General features: G+C 45.7%; 1 protein-coding gene across 20 annotated transcripts in view; it reads left to right on the plus strand.

Moving 5' to 3' along the window:
• Positions 1-20054, plus strand: part of LOC100646986 (regulating synaptic membrane exocytosis protein 2) — a 69488-nt gene that overhangs the window by 8817 nt on the left and 40617 nt on the right. For 11 of the 20 annotated variants that reach the window (XM_048409353.1, XM_048409357.1, XM_048409361.1 and 8 more), the window contains exons 3-5: positions 10348-10620; positions 11489-11710; positions 12272-12506. In XM_048409353.1, coding sequence (XP_048265310.1) covers positions 10348-10620; positions 11489-11710; positions 12272-12506 — 730 coding nt within the window. The other 9 variants (XM_048409364.1, XM_048409365.1, XM_048409368.1 and 6 more) reach the window with 8 other exon arrangements.

The raw sequence follows: 20054 nt of genomic DNA on the forward strand, positions 1-20054 counted from the left end.
GGAAACTAGCCCGAAAGCCACAGTTACTCTCGCTCGACCCTCGCTGATAACTCTGATCAATGGGATCTTGGGCGCGAATCTGTGCACTCGGGAGAACGGAAACGAGGCTACGATTGCCGACTCCTTCGAAGTATTATCTCGGGCCTGTCGCTGTACGTTTCGTTGCACTATATTCGCGCGTTGCACAATCTCGCTATCCTAAATAGAATGGCGACGAGAATCTCTGGTCGACTAGGAAAATTGAACCATAAATTCTGGTGGTACTTTTCTCTTTTCATTTCCAGCCTGGAAATTTTTGAACGCTCTATATAAAATCTTATTCGATGTGATTATTATTAACATTTATTATACGCTTAAGGTGTATGCTAATATACTGCATGCTAATGTCTCTTCTGTACACATTTTGACATTTCAATGTGTTCTATATAATATACAAATTTTCCATGATAAACGTTCAAACGTTTTCATGAATCGTTGTATATGTAATTAGACGAACACACGGAAGCGTGCAATTTTTATTTAATAAAAATTGAGACGAATCGTAGGAGGAGAGATAAGAACCGTTGAAAAATTAGATCGACGTCAAATGGAATGGTAGCGTGAGAGGCGGTTAATGGCGGAAGAAGGTCTCGTTCGCGCGTTATCGAAGATTCCAGCGATTTCACGCAGTTCCAGTTCCCGGCGTTCGCGGAAAATTGGATCCGCGCCGCTGTGATTTATCGCGTCTTCAAGGCAGTCCATTTATTTCCTAAGCGAAGAGATTTCGAAACACGAGCCTTGTCGTCGTCGTCGTCGTCGGGGCGGCCACGATTACCACCATCGATGGTTTGACTTTGGTGTTAAAAGTGCAGGAGCGATCAGCGCTAGAAATGTCACCTTCCTGGAAACAATTAAGAGCAGCCCTATCGTAAAAGACGATAACTGGCCGCGTATCGTCGCGCACGTTTGAAATACGTGGAAATAATTGACCTATAGCGGCGCTGTTGTCCCCCTTACCGCCCACCCTTCTCCATGCTACACCAATTAACCGTTATTGTGGACGTGCGCGTGTGTAACGTATGTGGGCGTAATGCCATCGTTAAATAGCCAGCTAGCGAATATGTTTCCTATCTATGAACGCTGGTATTTCCCCGGTTAGATCGCACAATTTTGATAGGATTTTCATCAATGGGAATGAAATAGTGCCTACGGACTTGCCCGCAACCTAGCTTTTTATTTCTCGTCCCTCGCCTTTGAACACGACACGCCCTTCGTCATGCATCCCCTTTTCGAGGCGATATTTAACAATCGAGTGATTATGGACAGATCGTATTATCATTATTGTCATTGAACATTTATTGCCGAAAGCCGGATTTTATAATCGATCGTTGCGATTTTATTTGCGATTGAAAGTTCCTTGGAACGTTACTTTTTCCATATTTAAATTTCTATATCTTTTTATATTTAAGAAAGTAATGCCGATGATAAGTTTGTAATTTGGCAAATTTGATTTTTATTTATTTGTCGCTTACCGGCTCAAATATAGCCTTACCACCAGCTGTTTGGTAAAGTAACGTCGATGATTTAAAACGATTCGAAGAGAAATCCTCGAATAGATCGCGTAACTTGATTAACGACACGATAGTTTAGCGAGCGATTCTTCGAGGTTGCGGCAGTTATTCGCTTGTATTCAGGAGGCCCGCGGCATAAAGGGTAATTTAACTTCGTTTTTGAAAGCGGCGCATCCGGCAGCGGAGAAATAAGAGCGACAACCGGGGCTTAACGCACGTACAGAGAATACACGCGCGCGCATTTCACCGAGCGAGGTACAATAATAGAGGCAGACGCGCGGAACTTCGGCTTACAACTTCCTGTAAGTTTATTGGTTTTCATCGTACACTAACGCGGCTTAAGAAACGGAGGCTGGCTATGCAGTCGGTTAAAGTGAGCCCTGCGCGCCCGGTTCCCTCCCCGGCCACGTATTCCTCCAAGAACGCAACAACAATTTACGATACTTTCGAAAATATTTAATCTTCGATTCAACGCCTTTGCCTTTGAAACTTTCGCAAAAGTATCATCATAGCTGCCAGTTAGTTTCTTAGTTGTGCACTTTGCTGCAGATTCGAAGAGATTCATTGATCGTTCTCCGAGAGACTCGTGTTCTTTTCCGAACATCCATCCCCGTTATAGCGAATCCTCGCTTAATACAGCCGAAAATATATGATAGACCGAGGAGGTGGCGTATACGCGCGTGCCAATGGTTCGTCCAGCGAACACGTACTCCCACATGAGCACCAGGGCCACACGCAAGCACGATGATAAACGTCACGGCGCGCGTTACGACATCATCGATCCGCTAGAACGGAACGCTCGTACGTTTCTTCACTGCTGTGAAGAGAGAAAGAGAAAGAGCCAGAGCCACGGTACGCGAGGTTCGTTCAATTACACGAGCCCGGGCTTTTTCACCAAACGGGGTTCTTCGATTCGTCGGTTCTCAGGGTCCGAACGAATCCCTTTTCTTCTCTTCCCTTCTTCAGTGTTTTTTTCCCCGAGCCTTTTCGTCTTCCTGCTACTATACCATTACATGCGATCAAACCTAGCAGGCATATACACACCTTTCCGCCTCCTCTCTCGTCTTTCTTTCTTTCTTTCTTTCTTCTTTTCTTTCCTCGCCGATCTCTGTAGTCGTTGTGGTTTCGTCTCTCTGCGTGAGAGAGCCTATGAATGGGGCGCGTCCCTGTGTGACGTCACGTTCCAGGGGTAGAGGGCTGGGGTCAGGAATGAAGCGCGGGGTGGACGAAGGTGTGGGTGGATGGATGTCGGGCGGCGTGCAGGGGGGGGGGACGAAACGTGACGCAACATATTGATCTAAGTTTCGTAGGGAGGGTTACAGAGTCCATGATGGGGACACACCGACCGACGCGGACAGAGTTGGAGGGGCTCGAGGAGAGAACGGATAGGGAATGGAATACAAGGTGACCGGTAAATTTACGTTGTTTTTCGTTTCGACGCGGTCGCGGTGTATTTGGCGTGGCGGTGCCTCCCGTTCATCGAGGGGAAGGAGTGGCTTTGAAACTGGCCGTACACGCATAGGTAGAAGGGTGGCCAAGGAGATGGGCTGAAACGTATCGCACGGCCGAGGCAGTTGCATTTCTCTTAATGAAATTAACGCGGATTGAACGTTCATCGGGATGGCTCCCGTTAATTGAAACGATACAAAGTCCACGATATATGATATAACAGTTCAGAGGGAAAACTGCGTAGAGTACAGTAGTGCTTCGGTAACTGGTCGTGGGTCGAGATCTTGTTTGATCAGCTATCGAAGCAGCGAAATCCTGAGTATTTCTCTTCTCAGATTGAGATACAAATGCTTGGCACGTACGTATCACAGCCATTAATGCTATTAGGGAAATTTTGGGAGCTACAGATGTTAAATAGATTTTCAGTAACAAGTTTGGTAATAAAACAAGCGAGTTTCACGAACTATAAATCAGCTAGCCACTTTATTCGACACGAAACTGTAAGACTATGGAAACTGTTTCTGCATAAGTTTGTATCCTACAACTTGTCGCTTGTCGTTTTATTAATATTCATTTTATTTGAACTTCGTTAATGTTTATTTAGTAAATCATCGTGCAATTATGTCTAGAGACTCTTTCGAGGTCAGATTCGAGAACTGCTAGGGTCAATCAAAACGATACTATCGAGACTTACGATTTAAGGATTAAAAAAGTGTCAAAATAATTATGTTCTGTGGAACATAAATACCTATAATTTCAATTATTATCGTTTCCACTTGCGCAACCAGACAATGTCCCTAAACCTTCCGACATTGTTCGCGTCACCAATGCAACCTAGGTTGCATAGTTCGCGGGGCTCGTCGAATTATGGCGATTTTCGATTAATGACCGGGTCGTTCCGAGATTACTGAAGGTCCAGAAAGCTGGCAGGCACGCGGAGGTGAATAGCTGCAACGGTCCGTGGGACGTGGCGACTGGTTCCAAGGTTCTCTGTCGATCCATTGTGCGCTCGTGTTCGGCCGAGTGCACGCGTGTATCTCTGGTATTTATGTCAGAGCGGTAGGGACTGACGGTAATTCTAATCGAACGCTGTCCGAGGAAGTATCCTTCGTTCCAATACAGCATTCCACAGCCCCCGTTCCACAGAATCGATCCTCTCCTACACGACTTCCTCTCTACAGCTGTTCAAAAATCATCCGCACAATTTCAATTTTCTCATAACTCGAAACCACTTATAAATTTAACAATTAATTTGGTCTAACTATGACATTTCTCTAATTATCTGTTCGCGTTAAGCCGTTCTTCATCTTACAGGTTGAAATTAAACTTGGGACTGTCGTCGAAGTTTCTTTAGACTACACGTAATTCGTGGTTGTCGTATTTGGAGTTTGGTCGGGAAAAACTGGATACCCTTCCCCGAAAATGATTAAACGTGCGCTCGCGTGATTCTCATTACGAGTGCATGGCTACCGTTTCACGTAAAATAAGCCGCTGGTAATTGAAAGTTCCGCAAGTTTCTCGTATTTGCGGGCTCCGTCGAGGCATCTGTCGTTCCTTCACGAGCTTCTTCTTCGTGGTCGAATCAGGCAATTGGAGTCTCGTGGCGTGTGTATGTAGGACAGCTGAAAAGTTCGGGGCCGCAAAGTTCCAGAGCTCGTGACGCTAATGCACGCGATGGTGGCCCCCGTTTGCCGAAAAATCGAGGAGGCGGAAAGGCCGAAGTTATTCAGAGAGACATAAAGTGTACTCTGAATAGAAGAAGAGAGGAGGGTGAGGACCTCGATCGTCGAGTCTTTGCATACTAATTAGCTGTTTACGTAGGTGTGCAACGCCCACAAACTTCTTTTGTACGTAATCAGACACATCGGCGATTGCCTCGTTAGTCGTCCCGAGAATCGTTTCTTTCCCGTTTGGCCAGGGCCAATTCAGCGTTTGCATAAATCTTGTAATTACGTCGACCTTTCCTTAATCGCGGGACGACGTTGCCCTTGATTATTCCGTTTTGAGACGAGAGTGAATTACCATAATCTGGAGAAATTATATGGAAGGCGCGAGACAGAGAAATCTTTCGTTTGGCCCATCGATCCTTGGTATTATACCTAAGCGCGATTTCAGGCTAAACTTCAAAAGGATGCGCCGCGATACGACGCTAGTTTGGGTTGAAGGATTGTCTGAGCACTGATGCCACTCGGCCAGCAGACTTTATTATCTGAAAACTGAAACTCTTGTCCACTATCTTGCTCCTACTTCAACCTTTTCTTCGTCTTCTTCCTCTTTCTTCGAAATATTCTCGCACTTCCGGCATTCAATGGTCGCTGCTTTAGACGCGAAGATTCTTTGCCGTTGCAAAAGTCCTCTTACGCTCGACGATTCGCGTACATCTCGTTAGAAATGAAAGAGCTCGACAGCTACTTGGCGTCGCGATCGTCGTTTGCCTCGGGGAAACTTACTGAGGGTTTCCATCGACACCATGAAACGACCTCTTCCCTTCCTCCACCAGCACAAGTGCAATCTCAAACGTTCTTTCATCTCTTCTTGTCGTCTGTTATTCCGTTAAACATCTGGACGAAGGAAGGGTTTTGGTAACGATCGACAGACGAATGTCCATACAAATCTAGACAATTGTTCGGAGACAGGAATGGAAGCGTAAGTCTCGTGATCGACTCGAACGTCCAATCGACGAATTGAAAGGATAATTCGTCGCGAGCATTACGAAAGCGGGCACCGAGCGTTATTGTCGGCGTGGCGAGTTATCGGACTGGCTTGAACGAGCGTATCGATCGCCGGCTGCTGTACTCGAGGCAACGAGACGTCAACGTCCACGTCGATGTCTCTCTGTATCGTTGTCGTCGTCATTGTCTTGTCTCGGCCGGCGTCGCCTGAGCGCGGTTGACATACTGCCTGCGTACACAGGGCCCGTGATAAAGTAATCTGAATTAATTGGCCTCTAATTAATTAATGCAAATCACCGACAACTCGCCTCGAGCCGGCAAACTAATGATCATTTACGTTACGGCCAAACACGCAACGTCGTGTTCTCGTTCCTTTGGTCCACCACCACCGAACACCACCCAACCTAGGCGGGTGTAACGACGGGCAGAGGGGTGAGACGCCTCGAGGGCCATCTCATTCCCCTACGTCGATTCTCTCTCTCTCTCTCTCTCTCTTTCTCGGTCCTTCTCTTTCTCTTTACCACTACCAACAACAACGTTTTTCTCTTTTTAGGCTGCGGAAAATAGCGCACACGTACGTACGTACGTACGTACGTACGGAATGTTCGGTGGTTGGGCGAAAAGGACGCCGCTAGCACAGGGATGAGCGAGAGAGTGGTGGAAAGGGGTTGAGCTCTTGACATATTGCTACCTAGGCAACTCGACGAAGTGCTCTTCACCTACCCCTTCCCCCTGCCGCCGCCTATCTTTGTTTCTTCGTTTCTCGCTCTCCTCTCCGTTCCTGCACAGTCCCTCGACACCATCTTTCTCTTTTGCTTGCTTTTTTTCGCTCGTGCACCCTTTCTCTTTTCTTTCTTGTTCGGTGCACTCTCTGTTCTACGGCCGGGCCGCCAGTCTGCAGCGAGGTTCGGTCGGCGTTGCAAGCATCTCGAGAACAAAAAAAAGCTACCTCCCTTTCGCGGATGCACGCACGCCTCTATCTGGACGAACGGGTCGACCGACGACTCGTACGCGGACACGCTCGAAAACCATGTGGAATCGTAAATTTTCCTGGAAACCCGTACTCCAGGGGTTCGTTTCTCAGTTACGTTCTCTTATGTTAAAGGACGTCGTCGCGACTCGATGCGTCGACGTCCCTGATTCCTGTCGTCTGTAATCTCGCGATCGAACGATGCAGCTTCTCGAATCGCGCGGACCCGTCCCGCTCGGTGTGTAAGTGACGGATATTTTTAACCCACTTTATACTGCACCCTATGTTACTCTGTGCACCGAAAATCACGTTGCAACGATGAAATAATTACGTTCACCGCTCGGCAGCTCTGGAAAGCGTTTTCGACAAAGGGAACGCTCCTTTCATCGGAAACTGTTCACTTATTAAGCAGTGCCAGCAAGAAGGTAAAAATAAATTCACGTTTACCGGCTCGCTTTTAAAAACTGGGACGCCTGGTCTGACGGAGGGACGAAATATCGTCCGTTGCTAAAGAGATCGGGTAAATTGTGTTCCGCGCACCGAATCCTCCACTTCATCGTGTCATCCATTCGTAAAGACTTCTTCGTTTTTTCTACTTCGTCAAACCTGAACGACGCTTCAACCTTTTTTCTTCTTCTCTTTTCCTTTTTTCTTTCTTTTCTTTTTTTTTAGAGAGACGCATCCGTTTTTCCGCAAGATCGCGGAATTTATTCTATCCTCTTTCGTATGCGCGTCGGGAAAGAATTTTCGAACGTCAACCCCTGCAGTCGGATAAAGGACACATTAAAGTATTATTTACGTAACAGGCTCTCGGCCTGTTAAGGCCGTCATTACCCGTTTTTACGTAATGCGACGCCGACTGCGATGCAATTATGTTATCCCGTGCAAAACTCACGATTCGACCTCGCGAAAATCGCCACCCTTTCTGTTCTCGGCCTATCTGTTTATACAATACGGGAGCCGAATATGCGCTCACTATCTCGTTACGCAATTGATTCAACACGATAATAACAGAGAACGTTGATATAAATCGTGGAATAGAAATAGATCAAACGGTGATTGGAGTTTCAGTGATGCAATCGGGTGACAGTTACTACGTCGTTTCAAGAAATTGTTTTTTATCGACGTGTCGATATTTTTAGAAATTAATTCAGGGACGTTTTATCGTTAACTCCGCACTATTAAATGTTTAACGCTCGTAGAAATTAAGAAGGAATACGAAGAAGAAATACGATCGAAGGACTTCTTTTTTAAAAAAACATTGTTCGAACTTTTCGTGCCAAAACTTTCAATGGCTTGATTGTCTCTTGACGAGAAAAACAGCCAGCCCGTTTCCGTACGAGGCGCAATCGTAGCTGATTCGCGTTGCCTAACAGGGCCAAACACGTTTTCATTTGCAACAGCGTCCTCGGCTCGCGGATTAGCGGAATATGCGTTCGCGAATCTGCATTGGATTCATCGAACAACGATAAAGGACAACAATAATTGTGCAAACGCTATGCGTGCCCAACCGTATATCGCGATATTCACGTCTGAACTGGCGTCTCTGGGCCGTTCTCTGCCTAATTCCACTTTTCCCAGCGGAAAAAAATACCGAGAGGAATTACTAATCGAACTCATTTTCGTCAAATTCTATCTCGACCAAGTATAATAATACTCGATGATACATACACGCAATAATGCTAATGATAATACGTACAAACTTTCAAGGCTGATTACGGATTGAACAAGAAGATTGTACGAGAATTACATCCAGCATAATTCCTGCTATCCCTTCTCTTTATCTTAATCGACCTCATTTTCATCAAGTTCTATTTATCGAGCGAGTGGTATGATAATAATTAACGATGTGCAAGTGCTTGGTCGAGGAATGAGCAAAAATACTGCGTGAATATATAAAGTCAGCTGACCGTTATTTTCCACAGAACGGTATTCCGTATTTATTGTTGTAAAAAGTTGATTATATTTTTTCAAATCACGAAATTAGTATTATAGAAAAGAATAAAATTATAATTGAATTAATCGCGAGGACCAAAGATCAAGATACGCAATTAAATGAAAATTCTAAGAATTTTGACTTACACCGACTTACACTACGATTTTTAGTCTGTCAATTGTACCGAACGTCGTTCGAGGATCGTAGATGTTAAATTATTCGATCGATCAAAAGCTCGAGTGCGTATTTTAATCCCGCGGACTTTACGGCATCGAAGCGGTCGTAATTCAAGGGAGCAGCCCCGTGTCCTTGCGGCACGTTGTTCACGCCATTATAGTTGGTACAATAATACGCGTGAATGGGCATGGAAAGTGTTATCGATGGGAACCGGCATGGGCATTGTTTTACGGTTTGCTTCTAAATGGTCCATCCATCACGCTTTATCTTGATGGAGTATTCTGCCCGCCTATTCATCCTTCAAAACGCTTCGCTACCGCCGCCAACGTCGCGCTAGCCCGCTAATTATTAGCCTTTCGTTCATTGTACAAGGTAGTGAATGGTCGCCAGGCGAAGAATGCGCTTTTCGTCTACGAAGAGCCGCTCGATTTCCCTTTTCCTTTCGCCGACTCCTTCGCGCGTACTTTCGCGTTACGCGTTTCTAAAGATTCGCCGCTCCAATTACTTCGTAAAGGAAGAAGAGTACGAAGAATGGTGTATCTTGTTTCCTGCAACGTGTTTTCGTCGTTGTTGAAACGTGGAACGTTTTTCAACGTTGGACCAAGACGTTTCGATAATCGTACCGAGTCCAGGTTCCTCTAGAATCTAGAGATTCTCTAGAAACCTGGATATTTGCAGTAAGTCGCTATACGCTGTCCTCCATCGGCGTCGGATCCGCTTGATTTAATTTAACGTTACTCGAAGCTTCGTCGGATTTGCATAAGAATTTCGCCCGAGGCGATGAAGTCGGAGACTTCGTTAAAGGGGATTTTACAATAATTTCTCCTCCGGCTGCGCGAACATCGTCGAGTTTTCCAGTTTGCCGCGAAAACTGCCAGCGAATATATCGCCTGTAGTCGAGCTTCTCGCTGCCACTGGGCCCTCTTCACTTGCCCCCTCTGGGTATCGTGTATTTTTAACGCTATTCTCGCCATCCTTTGACAGCCTCGCTCGACAAATACTCTGCGAGCGCAAAAAGGTGTCACCACGAATCTATTTCGTTGTTCGAGCGATGGACGAGCGCGCGTTTTTCAAGGGTTGCAAATTGAAAGCTCGCACCACCCGCTTACACGTTTCAATTAGCATCGTAACTGGTCGACTTCCTATAGATAATTTCCTATTAATATCCTCGCTACAAGCGGTGACCTGGATCGATCAGTTTCAGGACTCTTTCCCTCTCCTCGCTCTTGCTAGAGCTATCTCCCTTTCGCGCCGCCGTGGATTATTTTAGTTACACCCCGCGATCGAACGCTAGATGGGATCGAAAAAGAAACGTTAGGATTTTAGAAGACTCTGGAACTTTTAAAACTCCTATGCTTTTAAACATTTAGCGTCTCGATGATACTTTAACAGCGAAGAGGAAAAGAAGGACGATAGTACGAAAATTATTTCCAGCCAAACCTCGGCAATTCCAACATGTACGATTCGAAAACTTTCATAAGAAGATAACGGTTTTGTAAATTACCTGATGCTTGCCCGTGCAAACTTCTAGAAGTCGAAATATTAACTCGCTTGATCTCGATGCAGAGATTGTGTAATGCGGTTTGATTGCAGGTAATATGGGTGTGCATTCTCTGTCGCAAGAAGCAAGAATTGCTGTCGAAGACCGGACAATGGATAACGAAGGCGGGCCTAGCAGCCGGGGACAACGCGATGCTGCGACGGATGCAGGACATGCAGGTGGGTGGTCCTCCGGGACTCGTGGACCAAACTCAGGATAAAAGACCGAAACTCGAGAGAGCGCACAGCGCGGCTGAAAAGGAGAATTTACCATTGTTACTAAGGAGCGGAAGTTTGCTCAGAAGACAGTACTCTCAGCAAGAGCAAGTACGATTTACTTCATTCATTTAGTGTTCGACCGCGGGGATCAGCTTCCCCGTGGCCATTAAATAGCGCTCGTGCACGCACTGTTGCTCTGGATGTACAACAACAACAACAAATAATTAAAAAGCTACTAAACAACCTACAACAACAATTGCAAAACACTTGGCTAAGCGAATTCGGTCGAAGCAAGGCAATGCAATTGGTATATCTCACCGTGTGTCACTGTGCTCATTGTCACTAATCATTGCTGCTGCGTCTTTGAACAATTTATTTTAACGTTGTTAAATGAAATTCGACATACGACGTTCGACATGTTCCATCTTCAATTCCATGTTCAATTCACTTTAACATTAATAAAAATCGACAAATAAAATTCGCTATATATTTGTTGGAAATTTTGTAGATAATTCACAACAATTCGTAACTCATCCTATCAGAACACACCACCATCGGCTTCTCTACTCTGTGGCTAGTTCATTTACGAGAAATGTTTCTCTTTTTTGAAACAACACAATTATGTTTCGAATGACTAGCTGTCGTTGGGTATCGACACATTTTATCGTACATCTTTCATTAACCATGCCCAGTCTAAATCGTCGCAAATTCTTCCAAAAGTGAATAGCGCCAGACTAACCGTCTTCGAAAATCTCTAAAGTGAGTAGGTGCTAACATATGATACATATGACAATATATACGATAGATTGTCCAAAGACACAGTGAAACTGCATATTGTTCACCACATGCTGATATGATCAAACAAGAACGCAACAAATCGCACTGTTTGCATCCACCACTGCAACCCACACGTGACGAATCGAAACCGGGCCGATTGCGGCACGAAAAAATGGCGGTTTTCTGCTGGGGATTACAGGGCCCAGGGCGTCGACTGCCAACGAGCGATAGCGGAGTGGATATGTCCGTTTCGCCTCACTCGAGAAGCCTGCCGACGCCCCACGTAGCTTCGCCGCATCAGATGCAACAACCGCCGAGGCATCCGGACGCGTACGCGGAGGATGACCCGAATCTGTACAGAGGCGAGATCGACGGTCTTATGAAACAACAGAACTACCAGAGACAACGACCGATCTACCCGGTGAGTGAGTGGGACCGCGTTCTCGCGATTGGTTCAGCCTGGATCGAACGTGACGATGACGTTAGACGCTCGAAAGAGGGAAAGAGAGAGCAACTTGGAGAAATTAAACATTCAACAAGTTATGCACAACCCTGTACAAGCTGCGAGCGCGTAGGAGCAGACCGCTAGCGATATTCTTACGTGGGCGGTGCTCGAGGGGATGTTCTCGACGAGCCCAGCCACACGAACAGATCCAGTGGAACGAAGTTATCGAAGGGGAACCGAAAAATTTCGATGTCTGCTTTATCCTGGTCTATACTACTTCCTCGTGCTTCGCTACTGTTACCAGCTGATTGAAAAACGCGTATCTATCCCGTTCAGGACGGAGCATTATTCTCTTTCACTTTCACCTTCCTTTCTTCATCTCATTTCATCTCATCGCCATCTTCTGCTTCTGCGCTGTCTCACTTGAATATTATATCGTGTTACAATATGAAAATTGACGTCGTCTTGTGACAACTTGGTGTTCGATGGTTTCCGATTCTTCTTGCCCCTGAGAGGATTCGTTCGTTACCTTTTTAGGATCAGAACACGGATCTCGCGATGACATACGGTCAACCAACGGTAGAAGCGGGCCCACCACGAAGCGCTGTGCATCCTACTCAGCAACACTCGGTGCATCAAACGCAAAGCGCGCACCCACCGCAACCGATGGGTGGTCAGGTTGGTCTTCAGCCTCAGAGAAGCTTCAGCAGCAGCGAGGAAGAGCGAAGCACACCCGAGTGTGCTAGCGACGAGCCTGACGAGTCCGAGAAGGGTGAGTCTATGCTCGATTCTTGCTTCTGTTGCTGTTTCTTCTTTACGTCGAGTTTTTTCTTTAATCGATTTCGAGAACGAGATCCGTGCTTTAATCTCGTGGCCGGTATGCAATTATCGCGACAACGATTTTCTTCCACCGTTATTTTCCTCTTAATACAACTATGATCTTTAGCCGAGTAAATTTATAAACGATTTCAGACTTCGAGTTTAATTAATTTTCTTCCGGTGGAGTCTTTTGAAAATCAACGATTCGTAATATCACTCGCGTCGCGACTCAGGGAAACGCTTTGAACAAAGATTGAGCACGACGGCGCGCGAAGGAGGTGACATTTTCCTAACCAATTTCCAATAAACAAATAAATAATGATCGTGTTTTTCTTCTATAAATAATAGTCGAGTAATAGCTCAAAACGGAAACAGACGAAGCTTTAATGGTTCGAGAAGTATATATCGTTGATGACGTGGCGGCTAAATCTGACTGGTGGAAGTACGTTCGATCAACCAGTTCGCTCGGACACGTGCGAAGTTCATTGACAACGATATTGGCCGTTACTCTTTCGGGATGTCACGTCCCCGCGGTGCCAGTCGTATAATTCAACAGCGACGCGGTTAAACGTCAAATCCACCACCGAATTACCGTCAGAGGCTGGTGTGGAGAATCGGTTGCGACGGAGAGTGACATTAGAGAGGGCGAGAGCTGATCGGTAGGGTCAGCTTTGCCCTTGAAACTCGGTGCACGAGGAGAACACAGGTTTTCCGTGTCATTGGATAATTGGTTTACGGAGAATGTGTGCACCTGTATCGCGATATTTACAGGCGAGCCGTCGAAGGAAAGTGTAATCGACCGATCCGATGCTCATGCAGTCTAAAAAGCTCTCTACGTACGTACGCGTGTTTACAAAGCGATTAACGCTCCACAGTTAGCCAGCTAAGAAAGAAGCGGCTCGTTCCGGACCAGTACGAGGTCGCAATCAACTTGTTCCATCGCGTATACCACAGATATCAATCGATTTTCAGGATCTATGAAATCCTCGAAATGATTCTATTTCTTAAAGATCAAAAAAAGAAAAAGCAAAGGAAAGAAGAAAACGATCGATAAAGGGAATGATGCGTAGAGCAGAGATTCTGCGTTGATTCTCAACTGATAGAGTAGAATTTACCACAATCCTTAAGGTAATTCTATACTTTAAATATAAAAAACAGAATTAATGGTGAAAATGAAGCGTAGAGCGGAGGTTCTTCGTTGGTCCATTGGATAGTGGAAAGCATTGGGAAAAGAATATCGAGGCAAATGAAATATTTGAAATGGGAAAGTAGGTCTACTCGGTGGCAGGCAGATCGGCTCGAATGGAGTGGCAGATGAAAAGCGATACCGCATTATCGTGAAGGTGGTAGGCGCGCGGGGGAAAGAGTAACCGGGTTCCTCCTTGGCTAATGAGTAAATTTAGGTTACCGATGCTGTGCAGATCCCCCGGTTCAGCCTGTTCTAGTGCACGCGTTCCTCCGTGTTCACGAGAGAACACTCGACACCGGCGCTCTCTTTTATGCGACGCATTCGAGCTGGTTTCGAAGAGCGGACAAGCGCCAGCCAGAGGGAAAGAGAATACGCGTATACGTGGCTCACAGTTGATTAGTGACGGGGATCGGTGAACTGTGAACCGATTCATCGAGGTGCGCATCATTGGATGGAGAAAAAAGCCTCGCGTGGGCTACTAACACACACTAGCTACCTGTCCGCATGCCCCTTTCTTTTTTCTCTTCTTTTTTTCTCTTCTGTTTTTTTCTTTCTCTTCAGGCTGTTCTTCAACGTTACGCTGCTTGATATTTATTCTTCACAGCGCGACGAGACGATGGAAATGAATTTTCTGATTCTTTTGGAAATTCAAAGGACAGTCTTGATATATCGTTGGGTTTAAAGTAGTTTTCGATCGCTACGAAACTCTAACTTCTGTATTCCTCGTGGGAAGAGCTTCCATGGAAATGTGAGGGTTAAGCTCGTTTTTTCCATTCGTGAGAGTATCAGGCGAAGAAATCCTTGCTGGTGAATTTTCTTCCAATTTTTCCAATCCTCTACCCGAGTATCGAGTTGACCAAGGATACGTGTGGACTCCTGATCGGTATCCTGCGGGAATTCTCGGGTTCTGCCCTCGTCGTTGCATTGATTCTTGGCTATCTTACACCCCGCCTAGTTTTCCCCTCTCCTTACGTTATATCTTTCCACCTTTTTTCGTACCACCTTATATACACTCCACTTTTACAGCCTTTTACACTTTACTTCGTTCTTTTATTTTTATACTTTCTTAGAGATTGTTCTTTCCCTTCTGTCTCTGTTTCTCTAGTTTATACTATTATTTCTCTAATGTTTTTTTTTACGACAGTTACATTGATTTTGGTACAATGACAATTTTTCCTTGCTTTCTCATCAACTAACGATATATAGTATTCTATCCGAATAAATATTGAGAATCGTCGTTAAGTAATGTTCCCTTCAACTTAGAAATTTTATCAACGATGAGAACCTGTTTTCAACGTCATTCGGTGAGAAAAATTTAACTTCAAAATTCGAACCACTTTCTCTGGTCCATCGACTCTACGTTCTCTGAACACGAAGTACTTGATATTACCCCGTTTGAAATTTTCCATCTTTTCCATCACCTTCTCCACAGTATCTTTTCCGTAGCCAGTACATTTCGACCATTCTTTTCATCCTCTCCTCCGATTCGCGCATCCCTCGTTCCTTTTTTCCGCATTTTCCCCTCATCTCCATCCCCTACTCAGCTCACCGCCACCCTCTCCCATCGCTCGCTACGCCCACACGGTCGGCGTGACGTCACGCGGACAACACGTGGGCGAATTCAAACATCTGCCCCTTTGCTATTTCTGGAACTAGTCTTCTCAGCAAAGAGGAGCAGAAAGTACCGGGCAGTCGAAAACAACGCTTCTCTTTGAGGGTTCCATTCACTCGCTGAACCCCTTTGGGATATCGTTCCCGCATTTCAGGACGAGCATTTTCGACAGGGGCATGCACGCTCCACGCTCGCGTCAATGCTCGTACGTCGTGCACATAGTTGGATGCTTGGCTTCAATAGATCCTCCACGGTGACCGTGTTTACGCTTCTCGTCGCCAGCTACTCGGGATCGATTTTACCCGAGGCTGGGGTGGAGAATTTGAGCAGCGGCGGAACCGGATTCTCGATGAATATAGAACTTTAGTCTCTTCAAAAATTGAGGAAGCGGTCCACGAATTTGTTATAAGCTTACGAAGGTCTTAGCGTCTTCAATCGTTGTTGATAATGAAGTTGAAAATAGGACAGTGAATGTAACGAGAAACGTAAGGTACATTGCGCACGACGAAATTGCGTCAGTTTCTTTTCCGAGTTTCTTCGACGATTCTTGAGAGTTTGTTAACCTTTTAATGGATTTTGGTTTCTGGCAGCCAGGTTACTTTGATATTTAATTCGACTCGAGGAGTCATAAAAAAATCGTCAGCGTCAGCGTTAGATAGTCCGAGATTCAGCAATTCTGGTATTAAACGCGTCTCTTCTCGGTGGACTCGTGACATTTCTTCCTCGACACTCTGTATCACGAAGATCTGATGAAATTATGATGAAGAGGTCGGGGTTTTGAAGATCACGCGGAGAGCGTCTTCTAAATCTTGTACGAGTTTTATTAGGGACATTAATTCTGGCGGAATACGCGTTAGAATTAATACCAAAGGGATACTCTTCGTGAAAGCAAATGTTCAGGGCAAGCAAAGGTCGTGAATCGTGAATCCGATTTTCATTATATATAATACGTTTGCATACGAAACATCGAGAATAAATGCGAACCAAACCGAATGAAGACCGTATATTTTCGTTGATTTTAATGTCACTTTATGATTAAACAGAAGAATATCAGCATAGGCATAATTGAAGCTGCCAACTCGATCATTCGCAGAGAACGCGTTAAATAATTACAAAGCAATAGACCGTTTTCCAACTTTTAACACCCCCTTTACTATTCAGTTACCTTCTTCCTTTCAATTTTTAAATGAGTTCATTCGCAGCAAACTATAGTCAGGTCTCTGGTTCACGTTACCGGTACTGCTTTTCCGATAGCACGTCGAGCGACTCTTTGTGCATCGACCTTAGGGACCTAAGAACTGCGCTGTCGGGACGCAGACGACCCCTTCTGGCAGTTTCATCGAAATTTAATCCGAAGACATTGCAATTTGACGGTCGACTGGTCGGGACTCGGATTCGAGTTCCCTTTACAGGCTGCGGGTTCGTGACCCCGCATTATCCTCATCCGGAAATGACTATCGGAATTGAAATTACTTTGTTTACCGATAGAACCAAGAAACTTAGTGACTCCTAATCCCCATCCGGGATTTCCTCCTATTCACCGCCACGTAATTGAAAATACGTTTATAAATATTTCCACGATATAATTGGCCCAGTCTTTTTTAACCGTATCCGTATAAACAAACAAAATCGTAGCTACTCGTAATTCGTAAAAGCTTTCGCAAAATCACCGTTTAACACCGGTTACAATAATTTCTCGGACTATCCCTGACTCAGTCTTAACGAAGCCAGATTAAAGGCTTACAAAACACATTGGCGGAGTTCGAAATGGTTGGGAACAGCGTCGGGATAATCAGACTGGTTACTACTGAGCTGTCTACTCGCTCTCAGTATTCATGCAAACGCTGGCTGTCTGAAGCAGTTGAACGTTGCGGAACGGCGAGAGAGATTCTGAAATTGTATGTACAAGTGAGACGCGTCGACAGTAATACAGCTATACGCTTGGTGCGTACGCGCTGATGCGGATGGCTGGGCTAGCTGTTATGCAGAGATCGTGCCTATTAAAGTCGTTGTCACTTCTGTATAGCGTTTCGAATTTAGCTATCTTTTTGTTCAAACGTTGACGATCGCCGTGAAGATTTAAACAGTGACCTGATTCGCTGAATTATTTTTCCCTCGATAGGAAAATGAATTTTAGGGTTAAACTTTGATAGAAATGGGTAAACCGAGAGTCGTAGAAAGACAATGATGATCAAACGATAAATGTCGTGCAATTGGAATTAAAAAGAGCATCGATGCGTCGATTACACGATCCAGAAAACAAGTCTGTCGCGATGTAATAGTAAGAAAGATCGAAGGCGAATCGCGTCGAGTTGAATTTGAATAGATGATGATTAAGGGGATTGGCTCGATAATTAGCGACGAGCGTGTAGGCTCGTTCGCGATGATTTCGTGTGTCGCGTGTGTGCTGGTGTCACGCGCGCGCACGCACTCGAGAGAGAAAAGGAAAAGTGACCGGCGTCAGTCGGACGGCGTTGTTGCTCCCATTCGTAGATGCACACAATACAATTAGTGACTAGTGAAATTAGTTTGTAGAAGTTACGAGAGGTAAGTCCGTTTACGCGCGCGCGCTCGCATCTCGCAAGTTTCCCTTTAACGAAGGATTTGCAGAGGGGCGCAGAGAGCTGCTGCACGTCCATCGGATCCCAGGCGGACGAGGAGAAGGGAGAGGCGAAGGATAAATTGTCACGGCCACGCTTTGGCCTCTCATCGAGCCTGCTCCGCCTTTGATTACCTTTCTCCTTTGACAGTTTCCGTCCGGCCCGACACCCATCCACGTTTTCCCCCGTTCATGGCTAAAATTCTATTAAACAGATTTTAATTCGTTTTCAGGAGCAACCTGCGTTCCCGGAGAGAACTCCCGTAGATTAAAACCTTCCCTCCCTATCCGCCCATCGTCCTACGCGTGTTCCATGCTGACGTTATCGACGCATCCACCGGCGACACAGAGAACTCTCGTAGAAGGGGAGAAACGACGTTTAATATATTTAATATACAGTAGAGTTATGGGTCAGGATATGACGCGGATATCGCGACGGCGATGTGGCGACGTTTCGTCGCGAACGGCTGCCAAATGAAAGGACGTTCGTGGCTGCGGAGCTGCAATTATCGTCGAGGTCTCCGATCAGTCGATCTTGAGTTTTCTGTGTCGAGGAATTCACCACTACCTCCCCCTCATCGGTCTCGTTCGTCGTCGGAATAAAGTACACACAGTGCTGCGTTCTAAGTTTAGCGATTTTTCAATGTGGGTGGAACGCGAACCAGATACGGACGCGAATACCTGGGGACCGATGGATCCGGAGGGATGAACTCGGCGTCATCTAACTTTTAAATTAAGACTTCGCGTCATCGTAGCTTTGACTAACGACTGTCTGTGTCTATTTACATCTGCACCGCGAGTTTTCTATTTATCGTCGATACTATCGCACGGTAGAAGGTATCGCGTTTATAGTCATAGCGCGCCTATCTTGCCTATCTCGAACGCTCTTCAAACACCCTTTGACACTCTGCCTGGTTCGTTCGTTTCACGGTACGAAACGTTTCTTTCGCGCGTAATACTTTGTAGCGGCCGCCGGGACTGATTATGCAAAGGACGTCTTTTGCGCGGAATACCGATTATCGCTACTCTTTCAACCCTGAACGTTCCCAACCCCCGTCGTAGTATTGCAAAATGGGGCGCGTTTTCGTTCCTACGAGACGTCGAATTAGTTCAAGTACACTTGCCAGCTCGGTAACTAATCGCGACTCGTGAAAAAGAGACGAAGATTCACATTTTATAACTCGTTACATCATAAAATCAAGATTCGGTACGTTTCACACTTAAATCGAGGATGCGGACCGATACAGATGCAGATACGTCGTTTGGTTATATAAGGAGACGACGCCAGGCGCGTCTCGCGTGGCGATCGTATGGCCAATTTGCCAATTTTATGACGCGTGATCCTTTACCTTATTTGCAGCGAGCTTGCACGACGAACGAGACCTCGTCGACCCCTTCCTTCCGGCTGGATCCTCCTTTCAGAAACGATCCAGATCGAATTCTCGAGGCCGGGCCGTATCATAATGAAAACGACGACTTACTTCTTGCGTGTAGCGAGAGAACACCAGACTCTGCCTGCAATGTATTACGATTACCATTAGTTTATACAGTGTTCGATTGTTTAAACATATAGAGCAGTTCTCATAGCAGTGACCAATCTTTGTTTCTTTTCTTTTCCCTCTCTGTTTGCATCGAAACCGATCTATATATCTAGAGTATAGACACCCAGAATTATTGTTCAGAGATTTACTGCCATTCATCCCTGCGTTACCACCAAAACGTAGTTGATACTCTTCGAGGAGACTACTATTGTTATCCACTCTCTCGTTTGAACATGCATCTACACACACTTGAATTCTCCGAGAGCGGGGAGGGGGGGAGGGGAGAGTCAAAATGAGAGAAACGATTTCTAGAATCGTCGTCACGAATTTGAAGAGATAATCGCGACCGCTCTTATTCGTGTTCTGTTCTATTTTTTTTAAGTTTAGCGATAAGCGAAGCACCGTTACGCATCTGACGCAGCATGTGTGATTTAAAGAGAGATCGCCTTTTAGGGGATAAACCGCCGTCCATGGTGGTGACTTCCAGGAGCTCGAGGGAGAAGCCCGGGGACAGAATGAATCGTCAGTTCCTCGCGGTACCTACTAATTTTCTCAAATGC

Source organism: Bombus terrestris, chromosome 10, assembly GCF_910591885.1.
Source record: "Bombus terrestris chromosome 10, iyBomTerr1.2, whole genome shotgun sequence".
Taxonomy (NCBI): domain Eukaryota; kingdom Metazoa; phylum Arthropoda; class Insecta; order Hymenoptera; family Apidae; genus Bombus; species Bombus terrestris.